Here is a 20,647-nt window from a genome sequence, read left to right on the forward strand (position 1 = left end):
TGAGCCACCCATACTGGTTGGTCAGATTTCCATGTTAGTTGTATAGTGGGTCGAGCACCTATCGGCTCAGTGGCCGCCCCTGAAAATGTTGGTTGGTTAAAATGACATTCCATTGACTAAGCATGTCTCTACCAAGGATCCAAAGAGGAGTGTCTAGTACATAAGGTTTTACTACAGCCTTGTTTCCCTCTTTATCAGTAATTTCTACGAATTCCTAACTTTGTAAAGTACGGGTGGTTCCAGCAACTCCTAAGATTTGCTCATTTAAGAGTGTAGTGGGCCACTGCTGAGGCCAAGCAATTAGTGGTATTATGGTGACGTATGACCCAGTGTCTAGCATCATTGAATGTTCAAGCATTTTGGAATCATCGATATTATCAGAATACAATTTTACGGTTACTTGCCGGGTCGGTCTATCACTAGTCATGACTTGAGCAAAGGCAATTAAGGGTCCAGTACTACCAAAACCACCAGATCTTTGTGAATTAGTAGCTGTTGGAACCTGGGGAAGAAAAGGAACAAGTTGAGCAATTACACTACCTTGTGGAATGAACATTGGTGGGGAAAAGACTTTCACTACTATTCTGATAATACCACTATAATCAGCATCAATTACACCAGGTAAAACGAAAATGCTGTCTAAAGTGGCCAACGATCTCCCTAGCAATAATGCGGCCATACCGTCACCTAGTGGACCTTTGGTAGTACTATCGATGACGGTAACAGAATCATCAAAAATAGTCACGGAGTCTCTAGTTACCAAATAGACTCTAGCGCTCCTTTTTGTGGCGGGGAGCATGTTGTAGAGACAGCCATGGCTACTGAGGGGTTCTTTTTGTTCTCCGCCCCCCCCCCCTTGCAGCTCATCTCGTTTCCCGCCAACGGTGTCCCATCCTTTTTAAATTTGGATCGGCATTCATTTGCCTTGTGGCCAAACTTTTCACATCGGCGGCAAGTGCCGACAAATGATGTAGATGTGAGGTTCATACTGTTATTTTGTTGTTGTTTTGCCAAACTTGAAGGACAATGCTTTCTAATATGTCCGGTATGACCGCAATTATAGCATGTATTGGGAGGGCCTTTGTCCCCGTTCCCTTGCTTGTGTGCTTGAGTAATGGCTGCAGCTAAAGCAGCAGCATGAATTCGAGCTTTGTCCTTTTCAATTTCTAAAGGGGCTCGTGAACATTGTTCAATCATTTGTATTATTGTCATACGAGCTGGTAATGCTGCTAATAATCGCTTGCAGGTGGCATTTGCATTTTGCATAGCTATTTCTTTTACTAAAGTATCTTTCATATCAGGAGGGACATCTGGTGCTACCTCTACTCCTTCTTTAATCCTGTCCACAAAAGACAAAAAGGATTCATCTTCCTTTTGCTGAATATGTAAATAAGGTTGTCCAGGCTTACCTACTTGGGGCAAGTTGTTAAAAGCTTCTAAAGCAGCAGATTTGCTTTGAGCTAAAATGCGAGCCCCTAACATTGCCTGTCTTTGTGGATCGATGAATTGACCATTTCCCATAAGCATATCTAGCGTGGCAAAGCGTAGAGGATCACCTTGCGGCAAATTGACATTATCTAATTGTTTAAGCTCCAATCTTTGTTGCCACTTTGCTAAAAATAACATATAACTAGTAGGTCCTAGTATAAGCTCAAACATAGCCTTAAGGTCGGCAGGGACGAGTTCTTGATATTTTAGCAATGCTTCTACTTGCCGCCTTACCAAGCGATTATCAACACCGTAGTCCATTACAGATTTTTGAACCCTTGCTATCATTTGCCAGTCTAAGGGCTGCCAAGCATTATTACCACCAGTTCCTCGCACCACCGGAGCTGAGACAAACTGAAAATCTCCCGTCAACTCAGCATTTGTTACCACTCCTTTCCACCTCTTATTCATGTCAAAAGAAGGGTCTTTGGGGATGGAAGTTTTGTCAGGACCTTTCCCTGAGCCTCGCGAGCCTCCCAAGCCTCCGGAGCCTCCCGAGCCTCCCTCCCCTCCTTTGTTCCACCAACGCTGAAAAGAGTCATTAAAGGTAGTTAACAATCCCGTCCCTTCCTTTTCTGTAGAATGAGAAACATTTGTGTTTTCAATTTCAGAAAGCATTATTGGGGGTAAACCTTTAGATGTTAGAAATTGATTTGCAGTAGGCATATCCCACTCCCCCGCCTTAACCAAATTGATAATGTTCTGTCGGCGTTGAGATGTAGAAGCATTTGGTGCAGAACAAGAATTTTCCTCTAAAGTTTTGAGGCCGGAGAGAATGGCGTTATGGGCCTTTTTATATGCTTCCCGAATCGTTTTACTTTTGGAACCCTTATCAAGCCGCTTCATTTCACCTAACAGTTCAAGCATGGTTTCGGTCTGCTTTTGCAGTGTGGACTGTAAATCGTCCGTGTCCATTCCTGTTTCTTCGGGAAGAGGCACAGTCGCTGGGTCGAAAGTGGGAGGTGAGGGCAGATGTAACACGGGGTCAGTATTAGTGGGATTAGCGGGCGCTACGCTCATTGTTACTGGGGGTGCCGTAGGTACCGAGGGCGCAGAGGGTGCCGTAGGTTCCGGGGGTGCAAAGGAAGGCACATTATGATCATCGGTAGGGTCCCAGGGTGGTATTAAATCATCATAGGGGCCATGGGCCGCAGGGGCTGACACGTACGCGGGTGGGACAGTAGCAGACTCTTGGGTGAGTTTACCAGCTACGGCAGTGACCATGGTCTGTGCTGTGAGTTCCAGCTCAATTTCAGCACCCATTTGTTCAATTAACATGCGCAGCTGCCAGTACGTAGGAGCTAAGGATTTTACCTCCTTATTCCCAGCTTGTATAGCTTCCCACAAATCTGCCCCGACTTCTTGCCAAGTAGTCTCTTTAAAAACATCGGTAGAGTCTTTTAAAAAAACACCATGTTTAGCCCAATACAGCAAATTCACGAGCGAAGACCGATCAACAGTCTCTCCTTACTTTTGGGCAAGTTTCATTAAGGCATCAACAGTAGCCTTATCAATAGCTGATACCGTGTTTCCCATCCCGCAAATTTTTTACAGCCGTCTAAGGCTCCAACTCACTGGTCGACAGTGGCCACTCGTGCCTCTCTCGGAAGTCAGGTCACAACCGCTGCGGGAAGTCAACGTTCCCATAGGTGGCACGCACAGAGACCCTCCACATAAAAGTCCAACTGTTAAGCAGTCTGGCCCCTTCGGATCATCACGTCGGGGTCACCAAGATGCTGGGGTTTTCATGCTGGAGAACAGGAATCAATAACACGCACTCAATATGAATGCAAAGATCAGAGTCTTTATTTTTAACAAAGAGATGATTTTTATACGTTTTCAGTGGTTACTTAGAGTTTGTTACAAAGAGTACGATTGGTTACACAAAAGACGTATATATGTTAATAGTAATTCTATTGGTTCATCTAAGATCTATCTTTCTACAGTCTAGTTATTGCGTAAGATACTCTTTGAAGTGGACATGGTATGTCAACTAAACAGGATCTTGCTTCCCCAGATGTCTTTTCCTTTGTTCTTGCTTATCTCAACGAGAAAATTTATGATTTTGTTTTTCTCCTATAGTCACGCCAAAGACACGGTAACCTTGAACAGACCTTTAACATAACTAAGGTAGTTTTCTATAGACAGGCTGCAGAGCCAGAGCTCCTACTAGGCCGCCAACAGTGTTGGAATGGTTCCCCATCCAAAAGGAAGGATGTCAAATGCTTCTTTGGAAATATTTTAACTTCTGTGCATTTCTTTCTTTGTAATGAATTAACCTGTAACAAGCCAGGACGTGATTGTGTTCAGTAGAAACAGATCAATGGCAACATTTAGCCTAAAGGTTTTATGAGATTGATCAGGAAGTTCGATTTAGATTTAAAGGCACTGTAGTCATATTTAATTTTATTTCCCTCCCAACTTGAGTCTCTTAAACAGGGACCTTCAATTGGACAGGAACGGGACACTGAAGCAAATTGTAATGGATGACGTAATGGCTTACCCAGAAGCATTTTGTGGGAATTAATTTCTTCTAGGTATCCATCAGCCAGCATTTTAGTGTGAAGGAAATCTTCAAAAAGGTACAACAAAAATTCCTGTTGGTTTAAAACCTGACTGCTATATTAATTTTTCACTTTTGAGAAAATTTTCATGACCTTTAAAATTCAGACTATATCAAGTATTGTTTCAGCCATTGAAGAAAGTGCTTTTGATAGAGATAGGAGAGGGAAACCAAAACATTTCTCAGAGCCACACTTTGAACTCTCCTTGTTACAAACGGCACTTGAGCAAATTCATTTGCCTTTGGAACAGAAAACGACAAGGTAACAGGCTTATCATTACGGATTTGAGTGTTCCAGGTTCTTTAGATAGTAAGTGATCTATTCAAGATGATCTCTTACTGAAATAGATCCATTTTGAGAAGGGATATGGATTTCTTAGAAGAAAGCAAATCCCTATGTTAAAACGGTGTGGTGGGTGTTTTTTGTTGTTGTTTAGCTTTTAGAACTTGCAAGGCACAATCGACTTCATAGTTCGAGATCCAAATAAGACCACGACATTCCAAACAGGTGTTTCTTTTTGGTTGTTTTTCAATCTGTATATCTTTGGATTGTAACCAGTAGAACTGTGCTTGAACTGGAAAGAAGTAGCGGAGGTTTCAGAACTGGAACATACGGTGGAACAGTAAGGTGAGAGCATTGTGCAAAGAGAGGAAAGAGGGGAAAATGGTAAGAGTTTCCTGAGTCGGAAGGGACCCCTAGGGATCGTCAAAGTCCAACTCCTGGCCCTGCACAGACACTCCAACAGTCCCACCCTCTGCATCCCTGAGAGCATTGGCCAAAAGCTCCTGGATCTCTGGCAGCCTTGGGGCTGTGCCCATTGCCTGGAGAACCTATTCAGTGCCTGACCAGCCTCTGAGGGAAAAAACCTTTCCCTGATAGCCAGCCTAATCGTCCCCTGACACAGCTCCTGGCATTGCCTTGGCTCCTGTCCCTTGTCGCAGAGAGCAGAGAGTAAAGCTGTCCCTGTGCTGCCCTTGAGAGGAGCTGAGAGGTGCCAAGTGAGGTGTGAGCTCAGTGTCCTCTCTGCAGCTGAACCAAATGCCCTCAGCCACTCTTTGTATGGCTTCCCCTCCAGCCCCTCCATGGTCTCTATGTCCTTCCTTTGGACATTTCTCCAATAGCCTGAGGTCTTTCTGAAGGTGTGGCATCTAAAATTGCCCCCAGGGCTTGAAGAGAGCGCAGTCCCAGCCCACAGCAGAGCAGGACAATCACCTCTCTTGAGCGAGTGGTGCCACAAGATAGGGACAGTTGTCAAAAATCAGCTGGAGAAACAAATCTAACTGTGAAACAGGTGATCTAGGCACAGGAAATGGAAGAAGCAGGGGAAGAAGAAGATGAGGAGAGGATTCCTTGTAAAAGTGAAGAAAATGAGCATGCAGAACAGGGACTAAGCATTATGCAGGTAAGTGAGCAAGAGAATAAGTTTGAAAGTGAGGGCCTTTTTGTCAAAAAGAAGGAGGAATAGGAATTCTTTTTGCTGAGAATGAATAGAAAGGTTTTTTCTGTTTAGTTTGTATATGAAGCACCCAGGGCTCTAGATCCTTTTGTAGGAAAATGGAGTGTGTAAAGGTGCCGGTCATTATGGAGCGAATTTAAAGGTTTTTAGGGTCCCAGGTGAATTTTGGGTAGAATTCTGGGGATTTGGGGGTTCCCAGGTGAATTGGGGGGGGGGGGGGAGGTTTGGGGAGATCCAGGTGAGTTTTGAGGGGTCCCAAGTTGATTTTGGGGAAGAATTTGTGGAATTTTGGGGGATCCCAGGGAGCGAGGTTTGGGGTTGTGTTGGTTTGAAAGTAAAACCAGTGCGAGACTCCAAGTCAATAATACAATTTTATCGGAGAAAAGAGAAAAAATAAAATACATGCAGTAATATAAAAGAAAAACCACCAACAAAGTCAGAAATACAACCTGACACCCTGTCAGTCAGGGTGTTGGTAGCAGTCCGTATAAATGCTGGCTGCAGTCCTGGATGACAGATGTGGTTCAGTTGAACCTGTGCTCCTGTAGAAGGTGCAGTTTTCCTCCGAAGATCCAGCGATGATGTGGAAAAAGGTCCGACTTTCCTCGGGGATCGAGTGGAAAGGACTGTCTTGGTGTTCCAAATCTCAGTTTTTATCTAGGTAGGAAATGTTTGGCTCCTGCCCCTGGCTGGAGCATCTCCCAATGGGATGATGTAATCTTATCAGTCACACAATAGGACTTAATGGCCCATTAACAGAATATGTCTTCTGGAGGAAGGATGGGTTGTGAAAAGATAACGATGACCATCCCTCTGATCTTATCAGATGGCACATCAGCAGGGGATATCTCCCACAGAGATAAGGATCACCACCCCTCCCACATTTTAACAGATGGTGATAGAATACACATTTTTGCATTGTACCCCAGGACATAATCCACCCCTTATTCTATTACCTTCTACATCATACTCAAACCAATACCCTGTTACAGATATATGATACAAATTGAAACCTTACATATAGTTCTCACTAAAAATTAGGTCTCCTTGCTGTACACAAAGGGTTTCCCCATCTTTCTGCATTACCCACCAAGTGCAACCAGGTCCTTGAGCAAAAACAATCCCACAGATCGGTTTGCCTTTGCCTGTGGTGGGATTAATCCAAACAGTCTTTCCTAAAATACCTTTCATGTGTGCCACAGGGACCTTGTCCCCATCCACTGTGTGCAGGGGTTCAGAGTGGGCAGGACCGGCTCGATTGATGGACCCTCGGGTGTTAACCATCCAGGTGGCTTTGGCCAAGTTCATTTCCCAATTTCTGAAGGTTCCACCACCTGGTGCTTTCAAAGTAGTCTTAAGGAGTCCATTAGACCGTTCAACTTTCCCGGCCGCTGGCGCGTGGTAAGGGATATGATATATCCATTCAATACCATGTTCTTTGGCCCAGGTGTTGATAAGGCCGTTCTTGAAATGGGTTCCGTTGTATGATTCAATTCTCTCAGGGGTACCATGCCTCCAAAGGACTTGTTTTTCTAGGCCCAAGATGGTGTTCCAGGCAGTGGAATGAGGCACAGGGTAGGTTTCCAACCATCCTGTAGTTGCTTCCACCATGGTCAGTACGTTGCGCTTGCCCTGGTGGGTTTGGGGAAGGGTGATGTAGTCAATTTGCCAGGCTTCCCCATACCTGTACTTTGACCATCATCCACCGTGCCACAGAGGCTTCACCCGCTTGGCCTGTTTGATTGCGGCACAGGTCTTGCAGTCGTGGATGACCTGTGAGATGCTGTCCATGGTAAGGTCCACCCCTCGGTCACGGGCCCATCGGTACGTCGCATCTCTCCCCTGATGACCAGAGGCATCATGGGCCCAACGAGCTAGGAATGATTCTCCCTTGTGCTGCCAGTCTAGATCCACCTGTGATACTTTCACTTTGGCAGCTCGGTCCACCTGCTCGTTGTTGTGATGTTCTTTATTAGCCCGGCTTTTGGGTACGTGTGCATCCACGTGTCGAACCTTTATGGTCAGTTTCTCTATTCGGGCAGCAATGTCCTGCCAAATCTTAGCTGCCCATATGGGTTTCCCTCTGCGTTGCCAGTTGGCCTTTTTCCAGCGATCCAGCCAACCTCACAGAGCATTAGCTACCATCCATGAGTCAGTGTAGAGATAGAGCCTTGGCCACTTCTCTCGTTCAGCAATATCCAAAGCCAACTGGATGGCTTTTAGCTCTGCGACCTGACTCGATCCACCTTGTCCCTCGGTAGCTTGTGCAACCTGTCATGTGGGGCTCCATACTGCAGCTTTCCATTTCCGGTTAGTGCCTACAATTCGGCAGGAACCATCAGTGAAGAGGGCATATCGTCTTTCGGTCTCCGGTAGCTCATTATATGGTGGGGCTTCCTCAGCACGTGCCACTTGCTCCTCTTCTTCTTCAGAAGACAATCCAAAAGTCTCACCTTCAGGCCAGTTTGTAATTATTTCCAGAATCCCAGGGCGATTTGGATTCCCAATACGGGCACGCTGAGTGATGAGGGCAATCCACTTGCTCCATGTGGTGTCAGTGGCGTGATGTGTGGAAGGCACCTTTCCCTTGAACATCCAGCCCAGGACTGGTAGTCGGGGTGCCAGGAGGAGTTGTGTTTCTGTGCCAATCACCTCTGAGGCAGCTTGAACTCCTTCATCGGCGGCCAAGATCTCCTTCTCTGTGGGAGTGTAGTTGGCTTCAGATCCTTTGTAGCTTCTGCTCCAGAATCCCAGTGGTTGACCCCAAGTCTTACCAGGCACCTTCTGCCACAGGCTCCAAGACAAACCATGGTTCCCGGCTGCAGAGTAGAGCACGTTCTTCACATCTGGTCCCGTCCTGACTGGGCCAAGGGTTACTGCATGAGCAATCTCTTGCTTGATCTGGGCGAAGGCTTGCTGCTGCTCAGGGCCCCAGTGGAAATCGTTCTTCTTGCGGGTAACCAGGTAGAGAGGGCTCACAATCTGACTGTACTCAGGAATGTGCATTCTCCAAAAGCCTATGGCACCTAGGAAAGCTTGTGTTTCCTTCTTGTTGGTAGGTGGAGACATAGCGGTGATCTTATTAATTACCTCTGTTGCGATCTGACGACGTCCATCTTGCCACTTGACTCCTAGAAACTGAATTTCCTGAGCTGGTCCCTTAACTTTACTTCACTTAATGGCAAAACCATCTTTCAGCAGAATCTGGATAATCTTCTCTCCTTTCTCGAAGACTTCCCCTGCTGTGCTGCCCCATACAATGATGTCATCGATATACTGTAGATGTTCGGGGGCCTCACCCTTCTCCAGTGCAGCCTGGATCAGTCCATGACAGATGGTGGGACTGTGCTTCCACCCCTGGGGCAGACGATTCCAGGTGTACTGCACGCCCCTCCAGGTGAAAGCAAACTGAGGCCTGCATTCTGCTGCCAGAGGAATGGAGAAAAATGCATTGGCGATATCGATAGTGGCATACCACTTTGCTGCCTTGGACTCCAGCTCGTACTGGAGTTCCAGCATGTCTGGCACAGCAGCGCTCAGCGGTGGAGTCACCTCATTCCATGCACGATAGTCTACGGTCAATCTCCATTCTCCTTCAGATTTACGTACAGGCCAGATGGGGCTGTTGAAGGGTGAGTGGGTTTTGCTGACCACCCCTTGGCTCTCCAGTTTACGGATCATTTCATGGATGGGAATCACTGAGTCTCTGTCAGTACGGTATTGCCGGCGGTGTACTGTTGTTCTGGCGATTGGTACCTGTTGCCCTTCAACTCTCAGTAGTCCCACAGCAGAGGGGTCATCTGCAAGACCAGGCAAGGTGCTCAGTTTTCTAATGCCGTCTGTCTCTACAGCAGCTATCCCGAAAGCCCAGCGATATCCTTTTGGGTCTTTGAAGTATCCATTTCTAAGATAGTCTATGCCAAGGATGCATGGGGCCTCTGGGCCAGTCACGATGGGGTGTTTCTGCCACCTGTTCCCAGTTAAACTCACTTCGGCCTCCACTACAGTCAGCTGCTGGGATCCTCCTGTTACCCCAGAAATAGAGATGGATTCTTCTCCTACATACTTTGATGGCATCAGAGTACACTGGGCGCCGGTGTCAACCAAAGCCTTATGTTTTTGTGGGTCGGATGTGCCAGGCCATCGGATCCACACAGTCCAATAGATCCGATTATCCCTCTCCTCTACCTGGCTAGAGGCAGGGCTCCTCTATTCCTGATCCTGGTACACGTTGCTCTCTCCCTCTAAATAGGTTCTTGAGGTTCCTTCAAGAGGATCAGTAATATCATCATTCTGATACTGTCTGGAGTTCTGTACACGAGAGACTGGAGCAGCATTGACTCTAGATGAACTTCTTGGGGTAGGTGTCCCTCTTTTCAGCTCACGTACCCGGGCTGCTAAGGAGGAGGTGGGTTTTCCATCCCACTTCCTCATGTCTTCTCCATGCTCCTGAAGGAAAAACCAGAGGTTACCTCGTGGAGTGTGTCCTCTCTCCCTGCCTGAGGAACGCCGGCTCCTAATGGCAGAAACTCTTGTTGGTTCAGGAGAGATCTGGTAGTTGTTTTCCTTAAGTTCTTTTTTTAGTTTCTGATGGCCCTCTTCAATCAGGCTTCGGACTTGCTCCACCAGCCGTGTTTCCACGGATGAGACATGGGTACGAAATGGGGCTGTGACAGTGTCCTCATAAATTCTTAGTTTATTGGCCAAGACGCCTACCATGTCCTCACCTTCCCTCCACTGCAGCGTTGCCAGGTAACGGGAATACATGTCTGGTCCAAGTCGTGCAAATCTCAACCACATCTGTGACGTGCACCGGACACAGTCTGGGCTCTTAGGAAATCTCTCATCTTCTGAGAAAATGATCTCCAGCACGGCCAATTCCCTCAGGCATCGGATACCTTGTTCTATTGTGCTCCATTTTCCTTGGTGCACCTGAAGATCTTCTTTACAAAGGTATCTGTCCTTCACACTTGTCAGCAGTCGCCGCCAGAGGCTGAGAGTTTCTTGGGTTCTCCCAATCCCCTGGTCAATGACCACATCCCGGGACAGAGATCCCAGTTGCCTGGCCTCACATCCATCCAGAATGGTGTCATTGGCTGCAGCGTCCCAGATGCGGAGCAGCCAGGTCAAGATGGACTCATTTGTCTGGCGGGTGAATTCCCTCCGCAGGTCACGCAGCTCACCCAGGGATAGAGAGCGAGTGATGATTTCTGGCTCTGTCACTTCTGCTGGGTGCGAAGGTCCTGCCACGTCCTCGTCAGTCACTATGCGAACTGATTTGCTCTTTGATTTCTTCTTCTGAACGGGCGCAACTGCTACTGGTCTAGGCTGTTCTGGCTCAGTGATCGTTTGTGTGGAGATGCTGATGGTGCTTCTGTCTTTTTTCTCCTCTGTGGCAGACTGCATAGACACGGACACTGTTGCTTTGCTTTTGGCTTTTTCCTCCTTTGTGGCAGTCTGCATAGACACGGGCACTGTTGCTTTTTGTTTGGTTCTTCTCTTCTTTGTGACATTCTGTGCAGTCGTGGACGAAGTTGATTTGTTTCTTTTTTCCTCTTCCTCAAGAATACGCATCAATACGCCATGTAGTGTTCTGTTTCTAAGCATGTTGTAGGCTGTAAAGGCTGTGCAGAGGAGACAAAGCAGAACTAACAACAATATTATGCTGTCCTTAGCATCCAGCGGGAACTCAACATTTCCAAAAACTACTGTATCAGGCCGGAAAGATTGGAAAAAATCATCCTTTACCCCTCCCCCCAAGGGCTGGGTGTGATTGTTAAAACCCCGGATGTAGCAACCTAGACTAGGACAAGCAAACAAAGTCGAGTATATATTCCGGATTATGTTCATTGCTTCAGAGGTTATCATGCAGTAGACATAATAGGCCAGTAAAGCAATTTTTATACCATATCCTGGTCTACACAGGAGCATTACAGCTGGCAGATAGTTCCCCATGTGTGGAAAAATATAGAGAGCAAGATATAAAACCCATGTAAGCATGTTGAGAATCATGGTGAAAACAAAATTGTAATACTGACTTTTCTCAGTACCCTTCGTGCCCCACGTTGGGCGCCAATTAATGTGTTGGTTTGAAAGTAAAACCAGTGCGAGACTCCAAGTCAGTAATACAATTTAATAGGAGAAAAGAGAAAAAAATAAAATACATGCAATAATATAAAAGAAGCAACCACCAACACAGTCAGAAATACAACCTGACACCCTGTCAGTCAGGGTGTTGGTAGCAGTCCGTATAAATGGTGGCTGCAGTCCTCCTGGATGACAGATGTGGTTCTGTTGAAGCAGTGCTCCTGTAGAAGGTGCAGTTTTCCTCCGAAGATCCAGCAATGATGTGGAAAAAGGTCCGGCTTTCCTCTGGGATCCAGTAGAAAGGTCTGCCCTCGGGTCCCAAACCCCAGTTTTTTTATCTAGGTAGGAAAGGCTTGGCTCCTGCCCCTGGTTGGGGCATCTCCCAATGGGGTGATGTAATCTTATCAGTCACACAATAGGACTTAATGGCCCATTAACGGAATATATCTTCTGGAGGAAGGATGGGTTGTGAATAGATAAGGATGATCATCCCCCCATCTTATCAGATGGCACATCAGCAGAGGATATCTCCCACAGAGATAAGGATCACCACCCCTCCCACATTTTAACAGATGGTGATAGAATACACATTTTTGCATTGTACCCCAGGACAACGTGCCTCCTGGCATTTTTCAAACACTGAATCATAGAATAGCCCAGGTTGGAAGTGACTTCAAAAGATCATCTTGTCCAACAGCCTAGAAGAAACAATCTACTATCCTGTCTAAACACCCCAGCATGCTGACTTCCCAGAAAGAATCTGTTAGAGTTTTCTTGACCATAATGGTGACTTGCAGGCACTTCCTTGTTTACATGCAACTGTTAGAGGCAACCCTTTTTAAGTCCTAATTTCTTTATGTTGCATTCCCTTTCAGTCTGTCACTCCAGGCATTTTGCTCTCAACCCTGTCTATCATTCCTTTACAGGATTGCTGGTTACTTCCTCACCTATTTTCGTAGTTTAAATTTCTCCTTACTAGGTAAGCCATCTGTAGACACACACATTTAGAGAGCTAGGGAATTATAGCTTGGAAATTCTTTTTCAGGCCTGGATTTCTCCTGGCTTTCAAGTCCATTCCCAGGCTCACAGGCTGACTACAGCTTCAGTTAGGGAGGAAGTCTCCCAAGGTGATAATATGGTGAAAAACAAAGTGGAATTCATAATAAAGATTAACACCTAGTGTCTTTCCCATGGAATACATCCTGAGGTACTGTCCCAGGGATGTTTTTCCCAGTTGTCCAATGAGCTACTGTCCTGTCCTAGCTGCTCGTAACATAATTTAAATACAGGCTGTCCGTACAATAAAGTTGGCCTTTTTTTCCATAAAGAGGTCCATATGTGTTACTGTCCTTTGTCTCTCTTTTTAGCACAGTAACCACAGCCATCCTACTGGCAAAGATATCTTTTCCCCACTTGATGAGGTGAAGCCCTTATTTCCCAAGCACACCTTCATCCTCAAACAGGGTCCTATGGTCATAGAAACCAAAAGCCTGTTGCTTAGACAAGCTCCTCAGCCAATTGTTTACATGCTGTATCAGTGCCTGTCTTGGTTTGAAAGACAGATGTCTGCCAAGGAAGGTGAGAACCTCCTTTGGAATGGAAGATATGACCCCCTTCCCCCCAAATTATAATAACGTTGAAATTATGGGGCTGTCAGGTAAAGATATGGGAAAAGGAATAACAGTTCTTTACTATAATATATGTATATAACAAGGCAAACAAACAACAGTGGCAACAACAAACAGGAAAAAAACAGAGACCCAACAACAGTCTTCTCTTGGCTGTCAAGCACTTTCCCCTTTGGTGTAGTCACGGTCACAGCTGGCAGGGGCGCTGTTGGCTCCCGGTGAGGCAGGGCAGCTGCAATGATTGCCCCGCAGCTGCAGGGGCGGCTGTGGAGTGAGCTCACTCGCCTCTCGGCACGTGTGTAATGGCAGGCAAGCCAGCAGAAGAGATAGAAAAGGGGCTTCCTTTACAAATCCACAGGGGCAGCCGGTCACGGTGCTCCTCCGGATGGCGAAATGGGCTGTAGCAGGAACCAAGGAGCAGTGACTGGAACGGCAGAGGTGGGCACACCCCGGGGTGGCAAACAAAATGTAGCAAAAACTCTGCAGCTGTAGCAGCAGCCACAAGGTGTCCTGTCAGGCACGGGGTTAAAGTGTAGCGAAAAACCTGAAGCAGCGGCAGAAGACAGTGGGGACTGGGCAGCGGCAGCCAGGCTCCTGCAAACAGCTGGGGGGGGAGGGGCTCAGGGTCCCGGGTTTTGCCCTGGGGCACCTGAGTAGATGGTGCAGGGGTCTTCCCAGTGAGGTCAGGTGTTAATAAGGTACCAGTTCAATGGCCACTCTTAGGAGCAAAGGCTCACTCACGGTAAGGAAGAAGCAGTGAAAATAGAATTCTGCAGTGGCAGCGAATTCTCCCCACAGTAGCAACAGTGCCATATCCTCCCCGGTCCCGAGAGCGAGGAGCCAAGCCTAGCCCCTCAACCTCCAGCCAAAATCTTTTGGTATCTCTGCCCTTCCCAAGAGAAAGCCCCTCAGCTAAGAGAGTGCAGCCAGCTCCTCCTTGGCTACATCTTTTGTCTCTCTTAAGTGCCATCGTTATCATCTCTTAGGCAACAGATAGACAAAATTCCCTGAGAGAAAGGGGAAAAAAAGTAAAATTCTAACCTCCAACAGTGGCTTCCTCCTTATACCCTTTCCCCTCACCAAAAGGTTTGGGAATACCACCTGGGACTCCATGCCCCTTGTAGTGGTTTTGGTTTACCAATTTGAAATTTTTTTGCTGTGAGATAGGATTAAGAGGAAGGCAAATCAGGCTCAACTTTAAATGGTACAAAGAGAAATTTATTACTAAAAACTATAGGAAAAAAACCCTTAGAATAAAACTTTAGACCACTTTTCCTCCCCCCACACACTTCTTTCACACTGAAAACGTACAGAAAATAACTCAGTTTACCATCTTTAAAATAGTCTTTCACCAATTCACTTGGGAGAGGAGACTCCCCTCTTCCGTTTATGGAGATTTCTCCATAAGAAACAGTTTTCTCGTGGCCTTGATGTCACAGTGATCATCAGCCCAGGAGAATGGAATTCTGATCACTATGCAAAAATCCCTTTCCTCAACTAACAGTTTTTCCCATAACTATTATTGAGGACCATATCAAGTTATGAGGCACACTTTAAGGATTATAACAGTTCAAACAAAAGCTCTCTTCATCTTTGAAAAAAACAAGTTTTACTTCTTCCCTGAGGAGCAGCAGGGATTTTCTCACTATTCACACTTAGGGGATTGCAGCAATTTCCCTCTACCCACCACACCACCATATAAAGCAAATAGATTGCCCTCATCAGGCAGCACTCCCATATTAAAAAAATTAAATTGCCCTAAGATTTTGGAAATAATTACAAATTAACACAAAGGTAAAAACTTTAGTCTCGCTAACAAAGAATAACAAAAACGAGTGGCACGTGCTAAAAAAGCCCCACCATACAACTGACTACCAGCAAATGAAACACACTACGCTCTTTTCACTGACAGTTCCTGCCGCATTGTGAGGATGAACCGGAAGTGGAAAACAGCCATAAGGAGCCCCACCCGTCAAGTTGCACAAGCTACTGAAGAAGAAAGTGGATCAAATCAACTTGCAAAACTCAAAGCCGTCCAACTAGCCCTGAACATTGCTAAAAGAAAAAAGTAGCCAAATCTCTACCTCCATACTAATTCATGAATAATAGCCAATGCTTTGTGGGGTTACCTGGAAAAGTGAAAAAAGGATAATTTGCAGTGTAAAGAAAAACCAATCTGAGCTACTGACAAGTAGAAAAACATTGCCACTTGGGTAAAGAAGCTACCTGTAAAAGTCCGTCATGTAAATGCCCATGTCCCCAAGAGTAAAGCTAATGAAGAGCACCAAAACAACAAGAAGGTAAATCAGGCTGTACAGATAAAGCTGTCAAAGATAGACTTAGATTAGCAACACAAAAAAAAGTTGTTCCTAGCTCAATGGGCCCATGATGCCTCAGGTCATCAGGGCAGAGATGCCAGCTATAAGTGGATAGGAGACCGAGGGGTAGATCTAACCATGGACAGTATTTCTCAGGTGTCTTGGTTTGAAAGACAGGTGTTTGCCAAGAAAGGCAGGAGCCTCTTTTTAAAATGGAGAATGTAAACCCCCTCCCTCTAAATTATTATAATTTTGAAATTAAGGGGCTTTCAGGCAAAGATATGAGAATTGGAATAACAGTTCTTTACTAGGAAAATTAAAATAGAAATACAGTATTACAGAGAACAAACCCAAAAAACCAGACAGAGTCAGAATACAACCTGACATCCCATCAGTCAGAGTGTTGGTAGCAGTCTGATTAAATGGTGGCTGCACTCCTCCTGGAGTGACAGATGTGGTTCAATTGAAGCAGTAGTCCTGTAGAAGGGTGCAGTTTTCCTCCGAAGGTCCAGCGATGATGTGGAAAGGTCCAGTTTTTCCTCTGGGATCCAGTGGAAAAAGGCTGCCTTGGTGTTCCAAATCTCAGTTTTTATCTAGGTAGCTGTCCTGGTTTAGGACAAATTTGGGAGGAAACCTGTGAGGTTTCGGGGAAAACCGGGTGCCTCCTATGCTCCCACACTGTCGGGCCTATTCTTCTTTTGTTTAAAAAGCGAAGCGGCTAATAGTTGCTGTAAAGTTATTTATTGTAGAAGCACATCAGTCTCAAAAGCAAATACAAAGCAAGGCAAAGCAATGGCTAAAAGCAATGGCTAAAAGCAATGGCAAAGCTGCAGTGGCAAAATGCAATGGCAAAATGCACATGGCATAAAGCCATGGCATAGAGCCCCAGCTCTCCCTGATGCATGTTCTTTTATAGAAACTTTCCAACTAGCTAAGACACAGACTCAGACCACTACTTCTTAACCTATTAGAATTCTAGTTTCTTAGCACGCCAGGCTACGTATAGACTACGTTCATGGCCTATCTTGTTCTAACTGAAAAATGTAACAATATTCTTAACTCTGTTATGTCTGAAGCTAGGTTCTTGGAGCCTCTAAGGAAACACTAGCATGTTTTTCAACCTTCACTAGAACATGTACTACTTCTCAGGCATCTAAGACATTTTACTCACGAAAAGCACTTAAAACTTATTCCATTTACTTACTTATTTTCTCTCTCTCGTGTTACAATCTAAATCTTCACCTCTGCCTTATAAGTGAGAGCCCTAATATACTTCAATCCATCTAAAGGTTTCAAATCAATCCCTGCATTCTGATCTCTCTCTGAAGAAATCAGAGAAACTGCTGACTTACTGACTCCAACAGAAAGCTCTGAATGAGGTCCCTCTGTAAAAAAAAGAAAAAAAAATGGAGAGAAATGGAAAAAAAAAAGAAAACTGTTTATTCAACAAGCAACACACCTCCCAGCACAACAATGAACAATATCAAACAGCAAAACCTATCGCCGTTCTGAAGAGATGACAGATTTAGAAGACTTCTTCCCATGGGCTGCCCGGCTCACTCAGTCTGCTCTCAGTCCCTCCTGTGCTGGGGAATGCTGCGGCCCAGGCCAGGCCTGGTGGGCCACAGGTGTGAGTTCCCAGTGCTCTTCTGGGTTTGTTTTCAGTTCAGAGCAGGTTCAAACAGTTCCAGGAAAACAGAAAAAGAAAAAAAAAAACCAATCCAGGGGGCTTCTCTGCCTCAGCTAGCCAGAAAACTAACCAAGAGCAAAGGAGAGCTCTCTCTCGCTGTCCACCGTAGACAACACAGTCTGTGAGAAGGAATGCGGGGGAGCCAGTGAAGTCTCTGATAACAAACTCTGCACTTCTTCTTCCCCCCCCTGCCCATTCACTCCTGGAACCAGTCTTAAAGCTGCAGAATTTAATATTCAACACCAACAGAACAGACGATTTGGGGATATAGGCATCATACAGTCACCCCAAGACATTCTACCCCTTATCCCCATATTGTCAGCTTACTACCATATCTGATACATACTCTAATTCTATAAAAACATACATCATACACACATATATATATACAAGATACAGCTATAGACAGACAATGACAGTGATATTCAGTACTAATATTTACATATGGTTCTCACCCAACAATTAGATCTCCCTGAGGTGCACATCGCGTTGTCCCATCCTTCTGCATTATCCACCATGTGCAACCTGGTCCTTGAGCAAAAACAATCCCATGAATGGGTTTGTCTGTATTCGAGGCAGACTTGATCCAAACTCTCTTCCCTAACAAACCTCTGGCATGCATCATTGGGACTTCATCTACTGTATGCAAGGACTCAGAGTGGGCAGGGCCTGCTCGATTTGTGGAACCTCGGGTATTAACTAACCAAGTGGCCTTTGCTAAATGCTGCTCCCAATTCTTAAAAGATCCCCCACCCAATGCTTTCAAAGTGGTTTTTAACAGTCCATTGTACCTCTCCACCTTCCCTGCAGCTGGTGCATGGTAGGGGATATGGTACACCCACTCGATACCATGTTCTTTAGCCCAGGTGCTGATAAGGTTATTCTTGAAATGAGTCCCATTGTCTGACTCAATCCTCTCAGGGGTACCATGCCTCCACAAAACTTGTTTCTCAAGGCCCAAGATGGTGTTCCGAGCAGTGGCGTGAGGCACAGGGTAGGTCTCCAACCATCCAGTGGTGGCTTCCACCATGGTCAGTACATAGCGCTTACCTTGGCGTGTCTGGGGCAGTGTGATGTAGTCAATCTGCCAGGCCTCTCCATAATTATATTTGGACCATCGTCCCCCATACCTGAGGGGTTTCACCCGCTTGGCCTGCTTGATGGCAGCACATGTCTCACAGTCATGGATAACTTGAGAAATACTGTCCATGGTTAGATCCACCCCTCGGTCTCATGCCCACTTATAGGTAACATCTCTGCCCTGGTGGCCTAAGGCATCATGGGCCCACCGAGCCAGGAACAACTCTCCCTTGTGCTGCCAGTCTAAGTCTGTCTTTGACACCTCTATCTATGCTGCCTGATCTACCTGCTTGTTGTTTTGATGCTCCTCATTATCTCTACTTTTGGGGACATGGGCATCTACATGACGGACTTTCACAGGTAGCCTTTGTACCCGAGTGGCAATGTCCTTCCACTCGTCAGCAGCCGAAATTGCTTTTCCCCTACGTTGCCAGTTAGCCTTTTTCCACCTTTCCAGCCAACCCCACAGAGCATTGGCTACCATCCATGAATCAGTGTAAAGGTAGAGCTTTGGCCACTTCTCTCTTTCAGCAATGTCCAGGGCCAGCTGAACAGCTTTGAGTTCAGCAAGTTGACTTGATCCACCTTCTCCTTTGGTAGCTTGTGCAACCTGTCATGTGGGGCTTCATACGGCTGCTTTCCACTTCTGGTTCATCCCCACGATGCGACCGGAACCATCGGTGAAAAGAGCATAGCGTGTTTCATCTGCTGGCAGTTGGTTATATGGTGGGGCTTCTTCGGCCCGGGTCACTTGTTCCTGTTCCTCTTTGTCGGCAAGACCAAAGTTTTCCCGTTCCAGCCAGTTGGTAATTAGCTCCAAAATCCCAGGGTGATTCAGGTTTCCGATACGGGCGCGTTGCGTGATGAGGGCAATCCATTTGCTCCATGTGGCATCAGTGGCATGGTGGGTAGAAGGAACCTTTGCTTTGAACATCCACCCCAGCACTGGCAGTCGGGGTGCCAGGAGGAGTTGTGTTTCTGTGCCAATCACCTCTGAGGCAGCTTGAACCCATTCATAGGCGGCCAAGATCTCCTTCTCTGTTGGACTGTAGTTGGCCTCAGACCCTCTGTAACTTCGACTCCAGAAGCCCAGAGGTCGCCCTCGAGTCTCACCAGGCACCTTCTGCCACAGGATCCAGGACAGACCATGGTTCCCGGCAGTAGAGCAGAGCACGTTCTTCACCTTTGGTCCCGTCTTGACTGGGCCAAGGGCTACTGCATGAGCAATCTCCTGCTTGATCTGGGCAAAGGCTTGCTGCTGCTCAGGGCCCCAGTGGAAATCGTTCTTCTTGTGGGTGACCAGGTAAAGAGGGATCACAATCTGGCTGTAAACAGGAATGTGCATTCTCCAAAAACCTATGGCACCTAGGAAATCTTGTGTTTCCTTGTTGCTGGTTGGTGGAGACATTGCAGTGATCTTATTGATGATCTCAGTGGGAATCTGGCACCATCCAGCTTGCCACTTCACTCCCAGGAACTGGATCTCTCAGGCAGGTCCTTTGACTTTGCTTTTCTTGATGGCAAAACCAGCTTTCAGGAGAATCTGGATGATTTTCTCTCCTTTCTCAAATACTGCTGCTGCGTTCCCTCACACGATGATATAATCGATGTACAACAGATGATCTGGAGCCTCACCCTTTTCTAGTGCAGCCTAGATGAGTCCATGGCAAATGGTGGGGCTGTGTTTCCACCCCTGGGGCAGTCGGTTCCAGGTTTACTGCACACCCCTCCAGGTGAAAGCAAACTGAGGCCTGCACTCTGCTGCCAGAGGAATGGAGAAAAATGCATTGGCGATGTCAATGGTGGCGTACCACTTGGCTACCTTGGACTCCAGCTCATACTGCAGTTCCAGCTTGTCCGGCACAACAACGCTCAGCGGTGGAGTCACTTCATTCAATGCCCGATAATCCACAGTCAATCTCCATTCTCCTTCAGATTTATGCACAGGCCAGATGGGGCTGTTGAAGGGTGAGTGGGTTTTGCTGACCACCCCTTGGCTCTCCAGCTCACGGATTATCTTGTGGATGCAGATCACGGCATCTCGATTTGTCCGGTACTGCTGGCGGTGCACTGTCGAGGTGGCAATTAGCACTTGTTCCTCCTTCACCTTCAGGAGTCCTACAGCAGATGGGTTTTCTGATAGTCCTGGCAAGGTGTTCAATCGCTTAATGCCCTCTGCCTCTACAGCAGCTATTCCAAAAGCCCACCTGAGTCACTTTGGATCTCTGAAATACCCATTTTGGAGGAAGTCTATGCCCAAAATGCGCGGGGACTCTGGGCCAGTCACAATAGGGTGTTTCTTCCATTCATTTCTAGTCAGGCTCACCTCCGCTTCC

General features: G+C 46.5%; 1 protein-coding gene across 1 annotated transcript in view; it reads right to left on the reverse strand.

Moving 5' to 3' along the window:
- Positions 1-756: 756 nt before the first annotated feature.
- The window catches only part of LOC148220197 (endogenous retrovirus group K member 8 Gag polyprotein-like), a 52,817-nt gene continuing 32,926 nt past the window's right edge, over positions 757-20,647 (reverse strand). Inside the window, exon 2 of the mRNA XM_088155801.1 lies at positions 757-1,946. Within this exon, the coding sequence (XP_088011927.1) occupies positions 757-1,946 (1,190 nt within the window). The remainder of the gene's footprint in view (positions 1,947-20,647) is intronic.

The sequence above is a fragment of the Sturnus vulgaris genome, chromosome W, assembly GCF_052056855.1.
Source record: "Sturnus vulgaris isolate bStuVul1 chromosome W, bStuVul1.hap1, whole genome shotgun sequence".
Lineage (NCBI taxonomy): Eukaryota > Metazoa > Chordata > Aves > Passeriformes > Sturnidae > Sturnus > Sturnus vulgaris.